Below are 21,921 nucleotides of genomic sequence, written 5' to 3' on the forward strand. Positions count from 1 at the left end.
CAGTGACATTACCACTGCGCCACCATCTCCCTGATGATGACAAAAGTGATCCAGGTTCCATGGGACATGAGGAACAAGCTTTTCACACAGTGACTATCACTGCATATATTGATTCCATCACACCATTGGAAGCATTTGCATCCATACAGATTATATGTCCTCGGAAACAAGGCAAATGTGCTATCGACAAAAGTTGATACAAGTGCGAACATACTCCCTTTGCGGATCCTCAAGAATTTGTACCCAAACATGTGGAAAGCCATGATAACACCTACGAGAACCCAATCACATGTTTGGGTTCCATAAGAACAGACTGTCGATACAACCAATCAGTGTTGGCATTCCAACTCTGTCATATTGTTCAGACTACTGGACCGGCAATTGCAGTCCTACAGGTGTGCAGGGACTTAAACCTTGTTATGATATGTAGGATTAATCATCAAGAGGAAAACAGACTGATCAGTTCCAACGATGATCTTACTTTACAATATCCTGACTGCTTCGACAGAATTGGCAGCTTTAAAGGGGACACCGCGATAATGCAACATTGTCAACAAGCCCACAAGTGCAACATGCACATATGGAGCAAACTCAAGATTGAGCTTGACAAAATGGAAGCAGACGGAATCATTAGAAAAATACAAGAGCACACTGATTTGTGTAGTTCCATTACCTGTGTTGTCAAGAAAGACGGCACTATCTGTGCTTATTTAGATTCCCATAGATTGAACAGGGCACTTAAACATTGCCCACACAAGATCCCACTCTGGAAGAACTAAACCTGAAGTTCACGGGTGCGCAGTGCTTTTCCAAACTGGAAAAATGGGTATTGGTTGGTCCACCGAGCAAAACACTTCCAAGAACTGACCACATTACACACTCTGTTTGGTCGATAGTGCTTTCAGCAACTTCCTTTTAGCCTCTCCATAGGCCAGGATTTTTTTCAGCAGCATATGGATCGCATTACCAGTCAGGTACCAGGATGTATTTGCATTGCTGATGATATATCAAACAAGAGGATGACCACCATTTACACTCTCTCATGCAGGCGGCAAGGAGAGGAGGCCTTGTATTTAACAACCAGAAGTGTGAGGTCAATGCACACCAGATTAATTTCTTTGGATCGACTTATTCCAGCCAAGGTATTCAACCTGAACCGAGCAAGCTGGAAGATATTCATGACATGGACGTACCTCAGGACAAGGAAGACCTTCAAAGATGTTTTGGTCTTTTCAACTTCCTATCGCCGTACATCCCTAATTTTGCACAACAAACTTCATCACTTCGAGATTTTCTTAAGAAAGATATTCCTTTCCTTTGACAGGAAGATCATCAATTTGCTTGCAACCAACTGAAGAAGTCATCGTCTGAAGATGTGTCAGTTCTTTAATTTTATGACCCCGCTGAGGTGACCACTCTGGAAGTTGAAGTTTCCCAGAAAGGCCTCGGGCATGCATTTTGCAGAAGGGGTGACCAATAGTGTTCAGCTCCAGAGCGTTGTCACCGGCTCAAGCCAATTATTCCAACATTGAAAGAGAAACGTTGGCATTATGAGCTTCCATGCTTACCTGTTTGGGAAGAGATTTGTGGTAGACACAGACCACAAGTCACTCGAAATGATTTGGAAGAAGCCTTGGCAAGTGCATTGCCAAGATTTCAAAGACTTCTTGTCAAGATACAGGGTTATGACTGCATGATAAAGTACAGATCAGGCTGACTTATGGTTACTTCTGATACTCTCAGCAGGCTACCCAACCTGGCAAAGACCGCGGATATATTGATCAACCGACAAGTTGACTTGATTGATATTGAGCTTGAGGTTCTGCATGATGATTTGGTTCATTTCGGACAGCAGAAATGTGCTCAGTTGCAAGCAGAAACAGCAACAGATCCTACCTTTCAAGAGCTGTGAAGAACCATTGTAGAAGGGTGGCCAGACTCCATTCATGACATTAATGAGAATATCAGACCATTCTGGGTTTACAGGGATGAGACTGGTATTTCGCGAGGAGTCATTTTCAAAAGCAAACAGGTTCTTATCCCGAAATCGTTGTGAGCTGTCATAGTGCAGGAATTGCACCCTACACCTGGGAATTGACAGGACCAGAAGACTAGCAAGGGAGATAGTCTATTGGCCTAGAATCAATGTTGGCATCAAATCCGTTGTCAAGAAATGTCAGGCATGCCAATCCAACATGCCTAGTCAGCATAGGGAACCACTTCTACCCCACAAAGTTCCCTCGAATCCATGGGCCAAATTAACCACTGACCTCTTACACATTCATTGTACTGACTTTCTGGTTGTAGCCAGTTACTTTTCTAAATTCCCAATTATCTGCCAATTGCACGACACATCTAGTTCTACTGTGGCACACACATTAAGTGCTATCTTCAGTCTGTTGGTGCACCCAAAGAGATAATCTCTGACAATGGGCCTCAATATACTGGGAAGCGATTCCATGATATGTATCAGAAATGTGGAATAGACCACACCTCATTACCCAAGATTTAACGGCTTAGCAGAATGCATGGTCCTCACAGTGAAATTTCTCATTCTCAAGTGCAGGCAGATCAATCAGGATCTCCATATCGCTTTGTTGCATCTTGGAGCTACTCTTCTAAGTTCTACCATTCCGTCTCCGACGGAATTGATGCTTGGAAGACAGGCAAGCATAGATCTACCTAGCTACCATCATTCTACCAGTCCGGACGTACGAAACATGCTTTTGGAGAAACAGGAGAAGATGAAAGGTGAACATGACAGACATGCAAGTTTAAAGGGTTACCCAGTCTGTCAGTGGAACAGCAAGTCAGAATACAACATCTTACAAATGGTACTTGGAGTCCAGCAGAAGTTTCTAATATATGTTCAGAACCACGTTTGTATGAAGTCATCACACCCAATGGTACGACAGTGAGATGAAACAGAAGTCAGATCAGAGAAGTTCCTGACTGTGGATCACTGCATGATTCCATCGCGAGCAGGACCAGATCCAAAACCAAGTCTCAAGCAAAGTCTATGCACATTACTTCCAAGGAGAAGGATCTGTGTGAAACTGTTCAGCAATCCAAGAACAGATATACAGTTACCAAGTCAGGGCATATGGTTATACCACTACAGCGTTAGCAAGACTTATGAGTCTATGAATCTTATGTTATAGTCCTATGAAATGTATATGTGCAATTTACCACTGTGTGCTGACTTGTATAAAGTTATGGTTTATTTGTTTAAGGGGGATAATTTTTATTTAGGAAAAAGAGGGAAGTTGTTGGACACCTTTAAGAATGTGTGGTTATGTTTTCAGTGTACTACAGTGTAAGGGAAATTATGTAATGTACCATGTGACTTCTACTCAGAGGGAGTCTGTAGAGAGTAGGCATCCAGAGCGGACCTGTGTAAGATTGCTCCTAGTTGGACACCTGCATACATTTATAAATAAAGAACCTACATTACGTATTAACCGATCCCTTATGCGTGGTTGGTTCTTGTGTATAGTCAACACTAACACAAGGAGAAACAAACACAACAGATGTTGTCAGCGTACATGTGGAATCTGATGTGTTTTTGGATGACGTCAGTACAAATGAGTGATTAAACTTGCAACACACCAAGTCCATTTGGCTCCATTCCACACTAAGGAGAATCTTCTTTTGCTGAGGAATCAGGGAGTTCTATTAGAGATTTATGAATACTGAATCACATCGGTGTGATGTACCACTGACTTATCAATATTTGACTGGCTTTGTTTTAGTTGCATTATAGGTGCTACGTTGTGACCTAACAGGAAGATTGCAGGTTTCATAAGCTGCTGGCTCCAGCTTCCTGTCGTATCGCATGTCAGCATTCAAATCTATCCATTCAAATCTATCCATTCAAATCTATCCATTCAAATCTATCCATTCAAATCTAATGAGTTTAGTTGAATCTCATCCAAACTATTTCTGATAAGAGCCAGACTCTCAACCTCGGTCCCAATTAGTATTAGTTTTAGGAACATAGGAAGATAGGAACAGGAGTAGGCCATTCAGCCCCTCGAGTCTGTTCTGCCATTCAATGAGATCATGGCTGATCCGCGGCCTAACTCCATATACCTGCCTTTGGCCCATATCCCTTAATATCTTTGCTTAACAAAAATCTATCTCAGATTTAAAATTAACAACTGTTCTAGCTTCAACTGCTGTTTGTGGGAGAGAGTTCCAAACCTTACCACCCTTTGCATGAAGAGGTGCTTCCTAACATCTCTCCTGAACGGTCTGGTCCTAATTTTTAGACCATGCCCCCCAGTTTTAGAATCTCCAACCAGTGGAAATAGTTTATCTTTATCTAGCCTGTCTTTTCCTGTTAATATCTTGAAGACTTCAATCAGGTCACCCCTTAACCTTCTAAATTCTAGTGAAAACAGGTCTAATTTGTGTAATCTCTCCTCGTAACTTAACCCCTGTAGTCCAGGTATCATTCTTGTAAACCTACGTTGCACTCCCTCCAAGGCCAATATATCCTTCCGAAGGTGTGGTACCCAGCACTGCTCACAGTACTCCAAGTGGGGTCTAACCAGGGTTTTGTACAGCTGCAGCATAACCTCTGTGTCTTTATACTCCAATCCTCTGGATATAAAATCTAGCATTCCATTAGCCTTTTTGATTATTTTCTGCACTTGCTCGTGGCATTTTAAAGATCTAGGCACCTGAAACCCCAAGTCTGTTTGGACATCCACAGTACTTAACCTCTTCCCATTTAGAAAGTACCCTGCTCTATCCTTTTTTGGTCCAAAATGGATAATTTCACACTTGCCCGCATTGAAATCCATCTGCCACAGTTTTGACCACTCACCTAGTCTGTCAATATCTCTTTGCAATTTTATGCTATCATCTAAACTGTCTACAATGCCGCCTAACTTTGTATCGTCAGCAAATTTGGATATATGACTTACTATGCCATCATCCAAGTCGTTAATGAATAATGTGAATAATTGAGGCCCCAACACAGATCCCTGTGGGACACCACTAGTCACATCCTGCCAATCAGAATACTTACCCATTATCCCCACTCTGTCACCTACCACTCAACCAACTTCCTAACCATGTCAATAATTTGCCCTCATCTCCATGGACTTCTACCTTAGTTAACAGTCTCTTATGTGGGACTTTATCAAATGCCTTCTGGAAGACCATATAAATAACATCCATAGACATTCCCCTGTCCACTACCTTAGTCACCTCTTCAAAAAATTCAATGAGATTTGTCAAGCATGACCTTCCTGTCATGAATCCATGCTGGCTGTCCCTGATTAACTAAAATTTTTCTAGGTGTTCAGTCACCCTATCCTTGATTATAGATTCCAGCAACTTCCCCACCACAGATGTCAGGCTAACTGGTCTGTAATTTCCTTGGTTCCCCCTTTCACCCTTCTTAAAAAGTGGAGTGACATGTGCAACTTTCCAATCCAGAGGAACCACTCCTGAATCTAGGGAACTCTGAAAGACTATAGTTAGGGCATCTACAATGTGCTCCCCAACTTCCTTTAACACCCTCGAATGGAAACCGTCAGGTCCTGGGGATTTCTCACTCTTTAGTTCCATTAATTTCCTTGTTACTGATGTTTTACTTACATTAATTGTATTAACTCCCTGTCCCCTATAGGCTATTAATTTTTTCGGGACTTCCGGCAAGTTATCCTCCTTTTTAACTGTAAATACTGAGGCAAAGTAATTGTTCAACATGTCTGCCATTTCCCCATTATCAATGACAATATCTCCATTTTCAGCTTTTAGTGGGCCCACATTGCTCTTGACCACCCGCTTTCCCTTTATGTAACTATAAAATTTCTTCTTATTGATTTTGATGTCCCTTGCAAGTTTCCTTTCGTAATCACTTTTAGTAGCTCTTATAAGCTGCTTTGTGACCCTTTGCTGGTCTTTGTATCGATCCCATTCGGCCGGATCTGTGCTGCGTTTTGCATTTTTGTAAGCCCTTTCTTTTTGTTTTATGCCATCCCTAATCTCTTTAGTTGTCCATGGCTGTTTTTTCTGTGAAGTGGAGCTTTTTCCTCTCCGGGGTATATACTCGCTCTGTATTTCGTTAAATGTTTCTTTAAAAATTCCACTGTTCTTCAGTCGTTTGACCCATTAACAGATCTTCCCAGTTTACCGTGGACAGTCTCTGTCTCATCCCGGTAAAGTCAGCCTTACCCAAGTCTAAAATTCTAGTAGCTGATTTGTGCTTTTCACTTTCAAACGCTACCTTGAATTCGATCATGTTGTGATCACTATTTGATAAATGTTCACGCACAGTTAGGCTACTAATTAAATTTGGCTCATAACTAAATCTAATATTGCCTGTCCCCTTGTTACATCTAGGACATATTGCTGTAGGAAACTATCCCGGATACATTCCAAAAATTCATACCTATCTGACAGGTGCTAGTCTGCCTCTCCCAATCTATGTGTAAGTTAAAATCCCCCATTAATACTACTCTGCCTTTGTTACACACTTGCCTAATTTGTGCATTTATACAATCTAACACCTCAGAACTGCTACCAGGGAGTCTATACACAACACCTATTACAGTTTTAGATCCTTTTCTGTTCCTCAGTTCCACCCATAAGGTCTCCACTGGATGCTTTCCCCTCATTATATTCTCCCTCACCAATGAGGTGATATTATTTCTAATCAGTAAGGCTACTCCACCCCCTCTGCCATTTTTCCTGTCCCTTCTGTAAACTTTATAACCAGGTATATTTAGTTCCCAGTCCCGACCATCCTGCAGTCACGTCTCCGCAATGGCCACCACATCATAATCTTCCATTTAAATTTGCGCCTGCAGCTCAACTAGTTTATTCCTTACACTCCATGCATTTGTATCTGGAGGTCATATTTGGGCTATACCCCCTAACCTGTCCCTCAGCACTGATGCTTTATTTGCCTGTTTATTATTTCTCTGTTCTGGTTTAACCAGTATACTTCTATCAGTTTGGTAACAATCAGCCTCACCACTAACCTGCACTCCTCCCTTCTCCTTCAACGTCCTGTTTTTCCATGTAACTGAACCCTCTCCCCCAATATGAACAACATGGACAAAAGAGCTGAACTCAAGAGGTGAGGTGAGAGTGACTGCCCTTGACATCAAGGCAGCATTTGACTGAATATGACATCAAGGAGCCCTAGCAAAACTGAGGTCAATTGGGAATCAGGGGGAAAACACTCTGCTGGCTGGAGTCATATCTAGCGCAAAGGAAGATGGTTGTGGTTGTTGGAGGTCAATCATCTGAGTTCCAGGACATCACTGCAGGAGTTCCTCAGGGTAGTGTCCAAGGCCCAACCATCTTCAGCTGCTTCATCAATGACCTTCCTTCAATCATAAGGTCAGAAGTGGGGATGTTCGCGGATGATTGCACAATGTTCAGCACCATTCGTGACTCCTCAAATACTGAAGCAGTCCGTGTAGAAATGCAGCAAGACCTGGACAATATCCAGGCTTGGGCTGATCAGTGGCAAGTAACATTCGTGCCACACACGTGCCAGGCAATGACCATCTCCAACAAGAGAGAATCTAACCATCTCCCCTTGACATTCAATGGCATTATCATCGCTGAATCCCCCACGATCAACATCCTAGGGGCTACCATTGACCAGAAACTAAACTGGAGTAGCCATATAAATACCGTGGCTACAAGAGCAGGTCAGAGGCTAGGAACCCTGCGGCGAGTAACTCACGTCCTGACTCCCCAAAGCCTGTCCACCATCTACAAGGCACAAGTCAGGAGTGTGATGGAATACTCTCCATTTGCCTGGATGGGTGCAGCTCTAACAACACTCAAGAAGCTCGACACCATCCAGAGCAAAGCAGCCCACTTGATTGGCACCCCATCTACAAACATTCACTCCCTCCACCACCGACGCACAGTGGCAGCAGTATGTACCATCTACAAGATGCACTGCAGCAATGCACCAAGGCTCCTTAGACAGCACCTTCCAAACCCGCGACCTCTACCAACTAGAAGGACAAGAGCAGCAAATGCATGGGAACACCACCACCTGCAAGTTCACCTCCAAGTCACATACCATCCTGACTTGGAACTATATTGCTGTTCCTTCACTGTCGCTTGGTCAAAATCCTGGAACTCCCTTCCTAACAGCACTGTGGGTGCACCTACCCCACATGGACTGCAGCGGTTCAAGAAGGCAGCTCACCACCACCTTTCAAGGGCAACTAGGGATGGGCAATAAATGCTGGCCTGGCCATCGACGCCCACATCCCATGAACGAATAAAAAAAACTATTTAGTTTAAAGCCCTATCTACAGCCCTAGTTATGTGATGCGCCAGGACTCTGGTCCCAGCATGATTCAGTTGGAACCCGTTCCATCGGAACAGCTCCCTCCTTCCCCAATACTGGTGCCAATGTCCCACGAATTCAAACCCATTTCTCCCACACCAATCTTTGAGCCACGCATTTACCTCTTTAATCTGATTGACCCTTTGTCAATTTGCTCATGGCTCAGGTAGCAATCCGGAGATTATTAGCCTTTTGGTTCTGCTTTTTAATTTAGCCCCTAGCTGCTCATATTCCCTCAGCAGAATCTCTAACCTCGTTCTACCTACATGGTTGGTACCTACGTGGACCACGACAACTGGATCTTTCCCCTCCCACTCCAAATTCCTCTCCAGATGAGATATCCCGAACCCTGGCATCAGGTAGGCAACACAGCCTTCGGGACTCTTGATCCTAGCCACAGAGAACAGTGTCTATGCCCCTAACTATACTATTCCCGATTACAACTACATTTCTCTTTTCTCTCCCCACTTGAATGGCTCCCTGTACCACGGTGCTGTGGTCAGTTTGCTCATCCTCCCTACACTCCCTGCTCTCGTCAACACCTCACTCATAATCACACCCTCCTGTCCCTGACCACTGGCCAAATTCAAGGTAGTTAATCTAAGGGGTGTGACTGTCTCCTGAAACACAGCATCCAGGTAACTCTCCCCCTCCCTGATGTGTCACAGTGTCCGAAGCTCAGACTCCAGCTCATCAACTCTGAGCTGGAGCTCCTCGAGCAGCCAACACTTGCTACAGATGTGTTCACCAGGAACCACAATAGGGTCCACCAGCTCCCACATCATGCAGGTACAATACATTGCCTGGCCCTGCATCTCTATTTTATTTAATTAGATTTTAATTTGTTTTTTAAATTTCCGACTGGTCTTTAGTTTTTAATCTGTACAATATTTCTCTTATTCACCTTTAATCTGAAATCAATTTAGAATAGGTCATTCAGATTGGCAGTTACTTACCAACCAATGAATTTATGGTTTTCCTGTGATGTCACTCTTTGTTTTTTTTCACACTGTTTTTACTCCGTTAAATTACCCAAAAATTAGATTATTTACACCAGGAACCTTGATTCCACCCCCCCCAAAAAAAAACACTACCTACTATATTAAAAAAGAAATGTAGACCTTTCTCTTTACTTTAGTTACGAACCCTGCTACTTCAATTTTGTGTGCTTTATTTAGTCCTTATGACCACCTGTTGTTCACTTTGTCCAGTTAAAGTGTGTTACTGTCACACTGGAAATTTTCACCTGTCTTTCTCTTTCAGATGTTGGTTGATCTGCTCTGTATTTCCAGTATTTTTCCTTTTATTTCAATTACCAACCAGCTAATCACCATTCTCCAGTGATGGGGCAAGTCGGGTCCCACTGGACTTGAAGATTGGAACTAAATCAATCCTCTGTGGCAGTCTTGATAATCTGATACCCAAATCTGGCAGATCCACAATACTCCAATGATCTTGGCTCATTAATGGGAGTTGGTGGATTAGATCTATCACTGAGGCTGTGATTTTTCCCACTCAGATAACCTTACAAGCCAATGCCTCCATGGTAGGATGGTCCTGTTTGCAGACAAGCTTATTGATACTTTGTACTAGTGAGTGGAGTGACTTAAATTGTTAAATTCCAGCAGTATCCCATCCCACACTTGGAGTCCCTAAACCTTGTTTTTTGGCTAAACTGCATCTAAACTCTCTGTACTTAGGAGTATGGGGTGTGTCCCCACAGGTAGAGAGTTTAACATTCCACTTCAAGCAAACAGAAACACAACTTGTCTGGATTTCTCAGTAGCTTGGTTTGGAGATTCTTAAACATGGTGATGGGTTTCCATGCTTGTCAGACATCAACTCAGCAATAATATTTCAGATTTCTGACACTTTTTAAAATCTAAAATTCTACAGACCTCATTTCAGAAAATAATACCATCAGTCACAGCATAACATTTGCATTGTACTTTGAACTGAGTCTTTGAGGGATGCTGTTTTAAAAATATTTCTCTTTAGGTGTTTGGTATTTTCTTGTTCCTTGTCACTAGATGGTGCAGTACTACAGATCGAACTAAGAGGGCCATTAATGTTGAATACAGTTTAGTTAGTGGAACGTGGTCATAATTACCAAGTACCTGCAATTAAATACAGCAGAAATGTGTAGGTTTGTTGCATAATTTCTTATCTCTGCCAATGAGTTTCACAGTTACTGGATGTTACAAGAATGAAGAGCAACAATAGATTATGTAATAAGAACAAGAAATGCTGGAAATACTAAGCAGATCTGGCAGCATCTGTGGACAGAGAAGCAGAGTTAATGTTTCAGGTCAGTGACCCTTCTTCAGAACTGACAAATATTAGAAATGTAAAAGATTTTAAGCAAGTAAAGCAGGGGTGGGGAAAGAGATAACGAAGGTGAAGGTATTGATAGGACAAGGTTACAAAGAATAATTGACCAGAAGGTCATGGAACAAAGGCGAATGGTATGTTAATGGTGTGCTGAAAGACAAAGCATTAGAACAGAGAGGGTGTGAATGACTGTAAAGCACAAGGCACAAAAACACATTAAAAAACCAAAACAGTGGGTAAGCACAGTGGAAACAAACTAACAAACTGAGTATTTCCAGCATTTCTTGTTTTTATTTCAGATTTCCAGCATCGCCAATATTTTGCTTTTATTTTAGTGTTTAATTCACTGCCACTTCTCTTCCAGGAATGCCTACCTTGAGGAAGTTCTGCTCTTCTCTCCAACTGAATTTTTGTTTGTCTCTTCTACCTTGTTCATCTTCATTGTTTTCTATTTCCCTCCTGGTGTTTGTCACAGCCACATCTCCTTGCTCAGTGACTGTCTCCAGCTCCGACTTATTCCACGTGGATTCCAACTGAAGTTTCATCCTTCATGTTTTGAATCCACCCAGGATTACAGGTACCGTTTGCCTTTGTTCCATGACCTTCTGGTCAGTTATTCTCTGTGACCTTGTCCTATCAACACCTTCACCTTTGTTATCTCTTGTCAGTTCTGAAGAAAGGTCTCTGACCTGAAACGTTAACTCTGCTTCTCTCTCCACAGATGCTGCCAGACCAGCTGAGTATTTCCAGCATTTCTTGTTTTTATTTCAGATTTCCAGCATCTGCAGTATTTTGCTTTTATAATAGATTATGTAAAACAGACTGCGCAAGTGGACTCACCCCATAATGGAAAATATCTTTCTACCTTTTTTTTATCTCCATGCAGATCTTCAGTAAAAGCACAAGAAGGTTTTGCTCTTTCCATCTATTTCCAGTTTTCATATGCCCTCCCAATGCAATATGTTCAAATGAAATTCACAATATATTCGCTGCCTTAAGCTGTGGTGGCAGGAATATTTTTAAGTTGTTCAAAATATTGTTCCAAGAAAAAGGTTGTAGGAACTTCTTGATAGTGAGGTGACTTTTGTGCACCATACAGTTTAGTGTTGAATCATGTTAGGGAGTTGTGGGGGATAGGTCCCAGGTAAATCACTGATCTGTGTTGAGTCAGCTGATCATAGCTGTAGGCGAAGTACTCTGATTGGCCACAGGAACTAAGGACGGAGACAGAAATGGTGGAGGGCAGGATGGTCAGCATTGACCAGAAGTTGAACTGGACCAATCATATCAACATCATGGCGACTCTATGATATGTGCTCACTGCCTCTCAACCGTCTACAAGGTTCAAGTCAGAAACTTGATGGAATACTCAGCACTCTTTTGGATATATGTAGCCACAACAGCATTGAAGAAACTCAAACACCATCCAGGAATGAACAATTCACTTGATAGGTGCCACTGTCACTGAACTTAATTTCCACCACCAGTGCACTCAGGCTGCAGTATGTGTGATTTACAGGATTAACTGAAGCAAGTCATCAAGGTTACTTTAACCGTGACCTCTATCACTGAGAAGGACAAGAGCAGCAATGTCATAAGAATGCTATCACCTGAAAGCTCTCTCCACATCACACACCATCCTGACCTCGATGTATATCACCTTTCTTTCTGGTTGCTAAATCAATGTCCTGGAATTCCCTATCTAACTATTGTGGGAGCACCATCACCACAAGGACTGCAGTGGTTCATTGAGAAGGTCCACCAGCACCTTCTCACAGCAATTCAGGATGGGCAGCATCCGAAGAACATTAAACAAAGAGTGGTTAGGGTATTGTGGATAAGCTTAGCTCAGCACAGACTGGAAATTGAATCAGATTCCTACCTTCCACTTTTTGTTTCAAATCCCTCCATGCTTCCGATCTACCCTACTCCTGCAACCTCCGCCAATCCTAAATTCCAGCGTACACGCTATGTTCTTCTGATTCTGGCTGACTGTGTTTCCTTCTGTCGACTCCACTGTTGATGGCAGCACTTCTGACACCACTTCCCTGTATTCTGGGACTCTCCTGTACTGTGTCAGTTTGGTTCAGTTGGTAGCACTCCTGTCTTTGAGTTAGCAGGCTATGGGTTTAATCCCCACTCCAGGACTTGAGTGCATAATTCAGAGCAGTAACGTATCACTGAGGGAGGGCTGCTTTGGCAAAGGTGCTATCTTTGGGATGAGATATTAAACCGGTACCTCATCTGCCAGTTTATTTAGATATAAACCATCCTAGGGAACCTATTGAAGAAGAGCATGGTGTTCTTCGGGTGCTGGCCGACACTCCTACAACAATCACCACTACAGTAAACAGCTTAAATAGTCATTCTTCTTACTTGTGGGATAAATAAAGAGAATGTTAGAGATTCACAGCTAGTTTGCAAGACTGTATACCTGAAATATCATAGTGTGTTGTTTGCTCTGTTCAGGTGCTGGCTGGCCTGCTGTGTATGTCCAGCTATTTCTGTTTATTTCAGATTTCTGGCATTTGCAGTTTCCCCTTTTATTTTGTTGTTTATGGGATCTTGCTATGTGAAATTTGATTTCCTACATATGCCTACACAACAACATATTTGCACTTCCAAAATTAATTCATTTCGGTAAGAAGCACTTTGGGAGTACTTAAGGCTTGATAAGATGCTATGTAAAGGCAATTTTGTTTCATTGCTTATTTGCAAAACTGCTGCTCCTTGCCACCTCTCTCCCAACCTACTCAAAACTGTGCTTACAATTGTACCTTTGACCACCTCCTGGAATTTCTCTTCTCTGTCCTTCTCAATATCTGATAACAACATCTTGAGAAATTTATCATTTGGCTGATTTCCACACTCAGCATCATTCTCTACCAACTGACTTGGGGAAGAAACGAATTCCCAAATTATCCCAACCACCTGGGGCATGAAAGTCTGCGGTCATTTCATTGGTCTCCCACTGAAGTTACCATAGAATTTCAAGGCCACTATCTTTAACAAAGTGTTCCTTGGTACAAAGTGTCCAAGCGACAACTTGGGTTACATGTGGTCCACGACACTTGCCTACCTAGCTCAAGAACTTTTGCCCCTGAGATGATTGACTGCATCGACTGGGACATAGTCTCTCCTGTGCTTACTCTCTGTGTCCCTTCACATTGTTATTTAACGGAGACTTTAATTGTGGTATCAGCTGGAGGACTTTGTGAAGAGAATGAGAGTGAGACAGACACATAGAGGAAGGTTACAGGGTGAGTGTCACCTGTGCAAAGTTTTCATCTAAATGATAAGTTTTGGAGCAGTTTTGTGGGGTAAGGGAACAGAGTAAAGGAAGTGAGAATGTGATTAATACAGAGGAAAGTAGTTTTGGAGGTATCTTCTTTGGCCTCCTTATCTCGAGAGACAATGGGTAAGCGCCTGGAGGTGGTCAGTGGTGTGTGGAGCAGCGCCTGGAGTGGCTATAAAGGCCAATTCTAGAGTGACAGGCTCTTCCACAGGTGCTGCAGAAAATTTTGTTTGTCGGGGCTGTTACACAGTTGGCTCTCCCCTTGCGCTTTTGTCTTTTTTCCTGCCAACTGCTAAGTCTCTTCAACTCGCCACACTTTAGCCCCACCTTTATGACTGCCCACCAGCTCTGGCGAACGCTGGCAACTGACTCCCACGACTTGTGATCAATGTCACAGGATTTCATGTCGCGTTTGCAGACGTCTTTGAAGCGGAGACATGGACGGCCAGTGGGTCTGATACCAGTGGCGAGCTCAATGTGTCTTTGGGGATCCTGCCATCTTCCATGCAGCTCACATGGCCAAGCCATCTCAAGCGCCGCTGACTCAGTAGTGTGTATAAGCTGGGGATGTTGGCTGCCTCGAGGACTTCTGTGTTGGAGATACGGTCCTGCCACCTGATGCCAAGTATTCTCCGGAGGCAGCGAAGATGGAATGAATTGAGACGTCGCTCTTGACTGACATACGTTGTCCAGGCCTCGCTGCCATAGAGCAAGGTACTGAGGACACAGGCTTGATACACTCGGACTTTTGTGTTCCGTGTCAGTGCGCCATTTTCCCACACTCTCTTGGCCAGTCTGGACATAGCAGTGGAAGCCTTTCCCATGCACTTGTTGATTTCTGCATCTAGAGACAGGTTACTGGTGATAGTTGAGCCTAGGTAGGTGAACTCTTGAACCACTTCCAGAGCGTGGTCGCCAATATTGATGGATGGAGCATTTCTGACGACCTGCCCCATGATGTTCGTTTTCTTGAGGCTGATGGTTCGGCCAAATTCATCGCAGGCAGCCGCAAACCTGTCGATGAGACTCTGCAGGCACTCTTCAATGTGAGATTAGATTAGATTAGAGATACAGCACTGAAACAGGCCCTTCGGCCCACCGAGTCTGTGCCGACCATCAACCACCCATTTATACTAATCCTACACTAATCCCATATTCCTACCAAACATCCCCACCTGTCCCTATATTTCCCTACCACCTACCTATACTAGTGACAATTTATAATGGTCAATTTACCTACCAACCTTGTTAAAGCAGCATCGTCAGCAAAGAGGAGTTCCCTGATGAGGACTTTCCGTACTTTGGACTTCGCTCTTAGACGGGCAAGGTTGAACAACCTGCCCCCTGATCTTGTGTGGAGGAAAATTCCTTCTTCAGAAGACTTGAACGCATGTGAGAGCAGCAGGGAGAAGAAAATCCCAAAAAGTGTGGGTGCGAGAACACAGCCCTGTTTCACGCCACTCAGGATAGGAAAGGGCTCTGATGAGATGCCGCCATGTTGAATTGTGCCTTTCATATTGTCATGGAATGAGGTGATGATACTTAGCAGCTTTGGTGGACATCCAATCTTTTCTAGTAGTCTGAAGAGACCACGTCTGCTGACGAGGTCAAAGGCTTTGGTGAGATCAATGAAAGCAATGTAGAGGGGCATCTGTTGTTCGTGGCATTTCTCCTGTAGCTGATGAAGGGAGAACAGTATGTCAACGATTGATCTCTCTGCACGAAAGCCACACTGTGCCTCAGGGTAGACGTGCTCGGCCAGCTTCTGGAGCCTGTTCAGAGCGACTCGAGCAAAGACTTTCCCCACTATGCTGAGCAGGGAGATTCCACGGTCGTTGTTGCAGTCACCGCGGTCACCTTTGTTTTTATAGAGGGTGATGATATTGGCATCGTGCATGTCCTGGGGTACTGCTCCCTCATCCCAGCACAGGCGTAGCAGTTCATGTAGTGCTGAGAGTATAGCAGGCTTGGCACTCTTGATTATTTCAGGGGTAATGCTGTTCTTCCCAGGGGCTTTTCCACTGGCTAGAGAATCAATGGCATCACTGAGTTCCAATTTTGTTGGCTGTATGTCCAGCTCATCCATGACTGGTAGAGGCTGGGCTGCATTGAGGGCAGTCTCAGTGACAACATTCTCCCTGGAGTAAAGTTCTAGGTAGTGCTCAACCCAGCGGTCCATTTGTTTGCGTTGGTCAGTGAGTAAGTATTGGAGCAGTTTTGTGGGGTAAGGGAACAGAGTAAAGGAAACGAGAATGTGATTAATACAGAGGAAAATAGTTTTGGAGGTATGAAGGAGATAAATCAGTAATTAATAAAATGATTTATCAGCTGGACTTGAATCTGTGAGTGCAGCAACTGTTTTACTTTTTAACTTCAAACCTAAAATGTAAATTCCTGTCTGTTTTAGGGAGAATGGTTCCAGGGATGAGGAATTTCAGTTATGAAGATAGATTGGAGAAGTTGGGACAGTTTTCCTTAGAGAAGAGAAGGCTGAGAGGTGATTTGGTAGAGGTGATCAAAATCATGAGGGGTCTGGACAGAGTGGATAAGGAGAAACTGTTCCCAGTCGTGAAACGATCAAGAACGAAAGGGCAATTGGTAAAAGAAGCAAAAGCGACTTAGGAAAAACCTTTTCACACAGTGAGTGGTTAAGGTCTGCAATGCGCTCCCTGAAAGTGCGGTGGAGGCAGGTTCAACTAAAGCATTCAAAAGGGAATTAGACAGTTATCTGAAAAGGAAGAATGTGCAGGTTACGGGGAGAAGGTGGGGGATGGCATTAGGTGAATTGCTCATTTGCAAAGTCAGAGCAGACATGATGGGCCGAATGGCCTCCTTCTGCACTGTAACAATTCTGTGATTCTGTTTTAACATGAAATAAATCACTACTTTGGTCACTGTTTGCTTGGGGCTATTGAATGTGCTCAGTGATTGGAGATTAGAAGCTGCTGCTATTTGATGCCTCAAAAATGTTTCCTCAGAAAAGATGGAAGGAGAATCTCAGGACAAAGACAAGCTTAAAATTAACGGAAACCTCCACTCTCCCAGTTTGTCACTGTGTTTTTGCAAAAACACCAGGGGCATTGAATTTAAGCAGCCCTCGACGTCGAGCTATGTGGCAGGGGGGTCTGAGGATGGCTCCGGATAAGGTCCTCCATGGACCTCGACGCCGGCAGGGCCCAGCCCGATCCTCCCGGTGGTGGTGAGGTACCATGGTGGCCTCTCCGCCGCTTGGCGACGGGACCACAATTGCCATATTCAAATTAATAAAATTAATGCATTTACATATACTTACCTCAGATCTTGAGGGCCCAGTGCGATCTTTGGTGTGGCGGCCGGTACTCCCGCGCCTCCGGATCCCCACCCGGGAAAACGAGGTGTGACACTGGTGGGGAGGGGGGAGGAGGTAAGTTTATCAGTGCGGTGGAGGGGAAGGGGGTCAAATGAATGTCATGGGTGTAGGGGATGGTGGGGAGGGTTGTACTTTAAAGTTTGTGCAGTTTTGTGGGGGGGAAGGTCAGATGCTAAAGGTAAGTGTTTGGGGGGGAAGGGCAAATAATTCATGCAATTGTTATTGGGGGGGTGGGAGACTGGCAAAAGAAATGTATTTATTTAATTTTATTGAATATGTCTTTAAATATTTAAATAAGCCAGCAGGGCTAACTTCCCTTTAAAAATGGTGTCAGCGCCTGTGCACAGGCAGCTGACACCATTGCCGGGACGGACAGCCCGCCTCCTCCACATGATTGGGGGGGGTGGGGGCCACCCCGACTATTTAAATGAGCCACCACGCTTAAGATCGGTCGCTCTTTGATGTGCGGGCCATGCGGATGGGCCACCATTTTTGAGAATCCAGCCCCAGGATTGTGTTACCAAACTGTAGTAACTGTATCCCAGGGTACTCCATGGTACACACATAGTGTATATGTGACCTGTGGGACATTCCATGGTGCACAACTAGCATACATCACCAGTGGGATTCCATGTTACATTACTAAATGATGTATAACAACAAAGCAATTGGGCACCCCTGCTATAGTTTAGTTTGTTTAAAATACTTTACAATGCAGTAAGACTCTGTAGATTGCTTTCAGAAAAATAAACATGGATAGATCTAGAAGAAAAATTATAAATAATGAAGGATTTATTTAGTGCTTTTTATTTAATTTAAAAGTTTTACAAGACAATTTTAAAAACTTTTTTGCAGTATTAATGTTTGCCTGGAGTCAAATCAACTAACCAACAAGAACTTACATTTATATAGTGACTTAAACGCAATGAGAGGCTGAAGGAGGGGAGGAGGAGTAGGCAGTCTCAATCTTTTGAGATGAGAAACTCCATCATTTCCTTGAATTTATGTAGTGCCTTTAAGGTTAAAAAGCATCCCAGTGTGCTTCACCAAAATAGAAATAAGTGAGGAAAACAGTGATAGACCTGCAGGGGATTGAGGGTATTAAAGGCAGAGATAAGAGAACAAGTCAAGAGTTACATAAACATCATCATCGTCAGGGGTAAAATCCTCTTTCAGTGAAAATCAGGAGAATGTTATTCTGCGTAATTAATGATCCACTAACAGATTCATATTTCTGAAAATTAAGGTTGCATGTTCCTATAATTACAATAGCATGTTATTTATTTTGGAGAAAAACAGACACCCTCTTCCTTTAAAGGAGGAATATTTCCGTAATGTTAAATGAAAGAAGTGAAAAAAATGTAAAATACAAGGAATTTTTTTTACCTTAATCAAGTTGTGACCTACAGTATACATTTCTGTAGGATTCTCTTTCTGTCCAGGGGGATATTTCCCTGTTTTGTATCCATGCCAGGCAATTAGGAAAGGATTGTAGATTGTGATCCAAAATTTAACACGATCCCCAAAGGCTTGAAAGCAGAACTTAGCATATTCATTAAATATATCAATCATAGCCTTGTTGCTCCAGCCTCCGTACTGCTCTTGCAATGCTAAAGGTAGATCCCAGTGGTAGAGGGTGACAATGGGAATTATTTTTCTCTGTATCAGGGAGTCGATAAGTGTATTGTAGTACTGAAAACCCTTGTTGTTGACAGACTCCACCATTCCGCTTGGAAATAGTCGGGGCCAGGAAATGGAGAAAAGGTAAGAAGTGACTCCCAGGGATTCAAGAGCTGCCAAGTCTTTGTCTAAGAAGGTGTAGCTATTACTGGAGGTATCTGCAGTTGTGTTGTTGAATCTGAAGTATTCAGTGTGGGTGAAGTGATCCCAGACAGAAGGTCCCTTTCCATCTCTCTTCCAACCTCCTTCGATCTGAAATGCAGAACTTCCCACACACCACATGAAGTTCCTAGGAAAGGTGTCATGCAGAAAAAGCCTGTTATTCTTCATGTAATTGTGGCTCCATTTGTTTTCCCAGACAACCTTTCCTGCCCCAGGTTCTCCTTGAACAGTAACACTTGCTCCAATATAAAGCAAAAGGAGAGCTATGAAAAGTCTCCTTAACCCACACACACTCATCGTATGTTTGTGGATCCCAAAACAGATCTGAGTCAGTTCATTATTGTAGAAACAACACCGAGGCACAGTAGCCTGGCTCCATTAAAAGTGAACCAAGCACTAGTTTAAGTGCGTGGTTATATCTGATCTCTGTCAATGATTAGCTTCCTCTGGACTTCTAGCTATGGGCTGTTTAAACATTGTTGCTGAAACAGCACATTGGATAGGTCCGTGTCAGAATTCATCATCTGCAAGGTGTACAACATGACTGGAAAAAACACATCTATATCAAGTAATGTAAGCCACAAACAATGAATTAATATCTATGTATCTATCCATTTACCTATCTATCCATCAATCTATCTATCTACACAAGTAGAACTCCAAGGCATGGCTTGTGAAATGATAAGAGTGTTGTACTATGTAACATATTGTATATTATCTCTGAAGCCTCTCCCTACACCCACAATAATTGATCTCCCTTGACATTTTGCACAAACAAAGTAAAAACTCTTCCTGTAACTGTTTCTCTCCATTTTTCTCACTATCCATTCTTTTTTGTGCTCTACTCTCTGTATTTTTTCCTTTCTCTTCCATTCTCACGTCAGACCCTGAAAATGCAGAAGCCAAGATCCTGGCATTTATATCAGGATTGCATCTACCAATGTCCCTTAGCACTGGCTCTGCCAGACTCGGTGTATGGGTAGCTCATTAGCAAGAGGCAGGTGGGCTTTTTGTGCTATTGCAGGCATTTTCAGATGCATGCCTGCTCCTTGCTGCTGAAAACTCCAGAACTTGACTGCCACAAGGGCAGGTGGCCGGATACCATCCCAGGAGATCCCATAGTCACCTCTTGGCCCCCTGTGCTAGGGTGCTTAAACTAGCATGTATGGGGCCCACTTCTGTCTTTCTGGAAACTGCTATACCTCATCTGATTCAGTGTAACAGCCTCCAGTTTATGGTGGATCCCTTATGAAGTGGGAAATTCCAGAGTCTGTTGTTCCCCTCAGACATGGCTGTCCTTTTGAGAGGCTGGTGAACACTCTGCCCCTTACAAGACTAACTGTGATTTCCTAACTGAGGTCAGGACAGAGTATATTTGCGTTATGGTCTGTCTTTGAGTGGTTCCATTAGACTCTTGTCTGAGTTGTTGTAGGAGTACAGTGGATCTGGTGTAGATCCTAAGCCTGAGTGTCTGTATCACATGGCCCAAATCTTTTTATTCATTCATTCTGTTTTACTCTTTCTGTAAGTTTCTCCTCCCTTCTGTCTTTTATCTCTTTTGTTTGACTCCAAGGTCTCTGTGTGACTATCACACATAAAGAGAGATACAGCACTGAAACAGACCCTTCAGCCCAACAAGTCCGCACTGACCATCAACCACCCATTTATACCAATTCGACATCAATCCCATTTTTTCCCTCTCACATCCCCACCTTCCCTCAATTCTCCTACCACCTACCTACACTAGGGGCAATTTACAATGGCTAATTTACCTCTCAACCTGCAAGTCTTTGGCTGTGGGAGGAAACCTGAGCACCCGGAGGAAACCCACACAGTCACAGGGAGAACTTGCAAACTCTGCACAGGCAGTACCCAGAACTGAACCCGGGTCGCTGGAGCTGTGAGGCCACTGTGCCGCCCTTATGTTTCTTTACTGATGTACTTAATACAAATTTGCACTACTGGCATGGGAACTTGCCCACCAGGAGTATATAACAGGAATTCAGCACAGACCTGCATGATTTTTTCTCCATTTGCTTTAATCCATGTCAGAAGCGGCAACTTGCAAAATTACCCCAATATGTATGTTTGCCTTTTTGAGGCCTTGGGCAGACAGGAAGATGGGAGATGGGAGACAATCAAATTTGGATTGGAGGAAGAAGTTTCAGAGATATGGGCAGTCAGTTGAGGAGATATTGTGAAGGTTCAGGCCCGGGGTACTGGAGTGCTGCCACAGAGAAGATCAAAGGGGTTGAGTTTGGAGCCTGGGCAGTAGTAAAGGGAGGGATGGATCTGAAAATAATCATGGTTGGAAGTGTTAGCATCTGGGAAATTCCTGGTATTTTAGGGATGGCTGGGTCTTGGGAAACCTAGTGGGGGAATTGTGCATGGGAATATGAAGTGGGCTGTGAGATCTGAAGGCCTGGAAGGGGCTGACGCTTAAGAGTAATCAGAAGTAGTACTCAAGGAGCCAATTGGAAAATCAGTCTGGGAGAGCTGAGAAACTAGGGTCTGTGAGCAGACAGGGAGGGGGTTGGGGACATGAACACTGGCAGTGTGGAGCACTGGTGTGGGTGGGGTTTAGAAGCACTGGGAGAGAAAGTAGGTTCTGGAACACTGAGGTAGCAGCTGGAGGCTGAAATCACATGAGGTTGGAAGTAGTTCTGGCACTAGGCAAGAAGTGGCCCAATATAAGAAAGGTGCATAGTCTTCAATCTGATAGATATGCTGTGCACTGGACAACAGGCTTTTAGAATGGGAGTGAGCCAT

At 43.5% G+C, this 21,921-nt stretch overlaps 1 protein-coding gene across 1 annotated transcript in view; it reads right to left on the bottom strand.

Annotated features, from left to right (window-relative positions):
- The window catches only part of LOC137372650 (beta-klotho-like), a 49,198-nt gene extending 29,651 nt beyond the window's left edge, over positions 1-19,547 (bottom strand). The window contains exon 1 of the mRNA XM_068036654.1: positions 18,697-19,547. Within this exon, the coding sequence (XP_067892755.1) occupies positions 18,697-19,449 (753 nt within the window). The 5' untranslated portion in view covers positions 19,450-19,547. The remainder of the gene's footprint in view (positions 1-18,696) is intronic.
- Positions 19,548-21,921: the final 2,374 nt, after the last annotated feature.

This window comes from Heterodontus francisci, chromosome 1 (genome assembly GCF_036365525.1).
Source record: "Heterodontus francisci isolate sHetFra1 chromosome 1, sHetFra1.hap1, whole genome shotgun sequence".
Taxonomy (NCBI): domain Eukaryota; kingdom Metazoa; phylum Chordata; class Chondrichthyes; order Heterodontiformes; family Heterodontidae; genus Heterodontus; species Heterodontus francisci.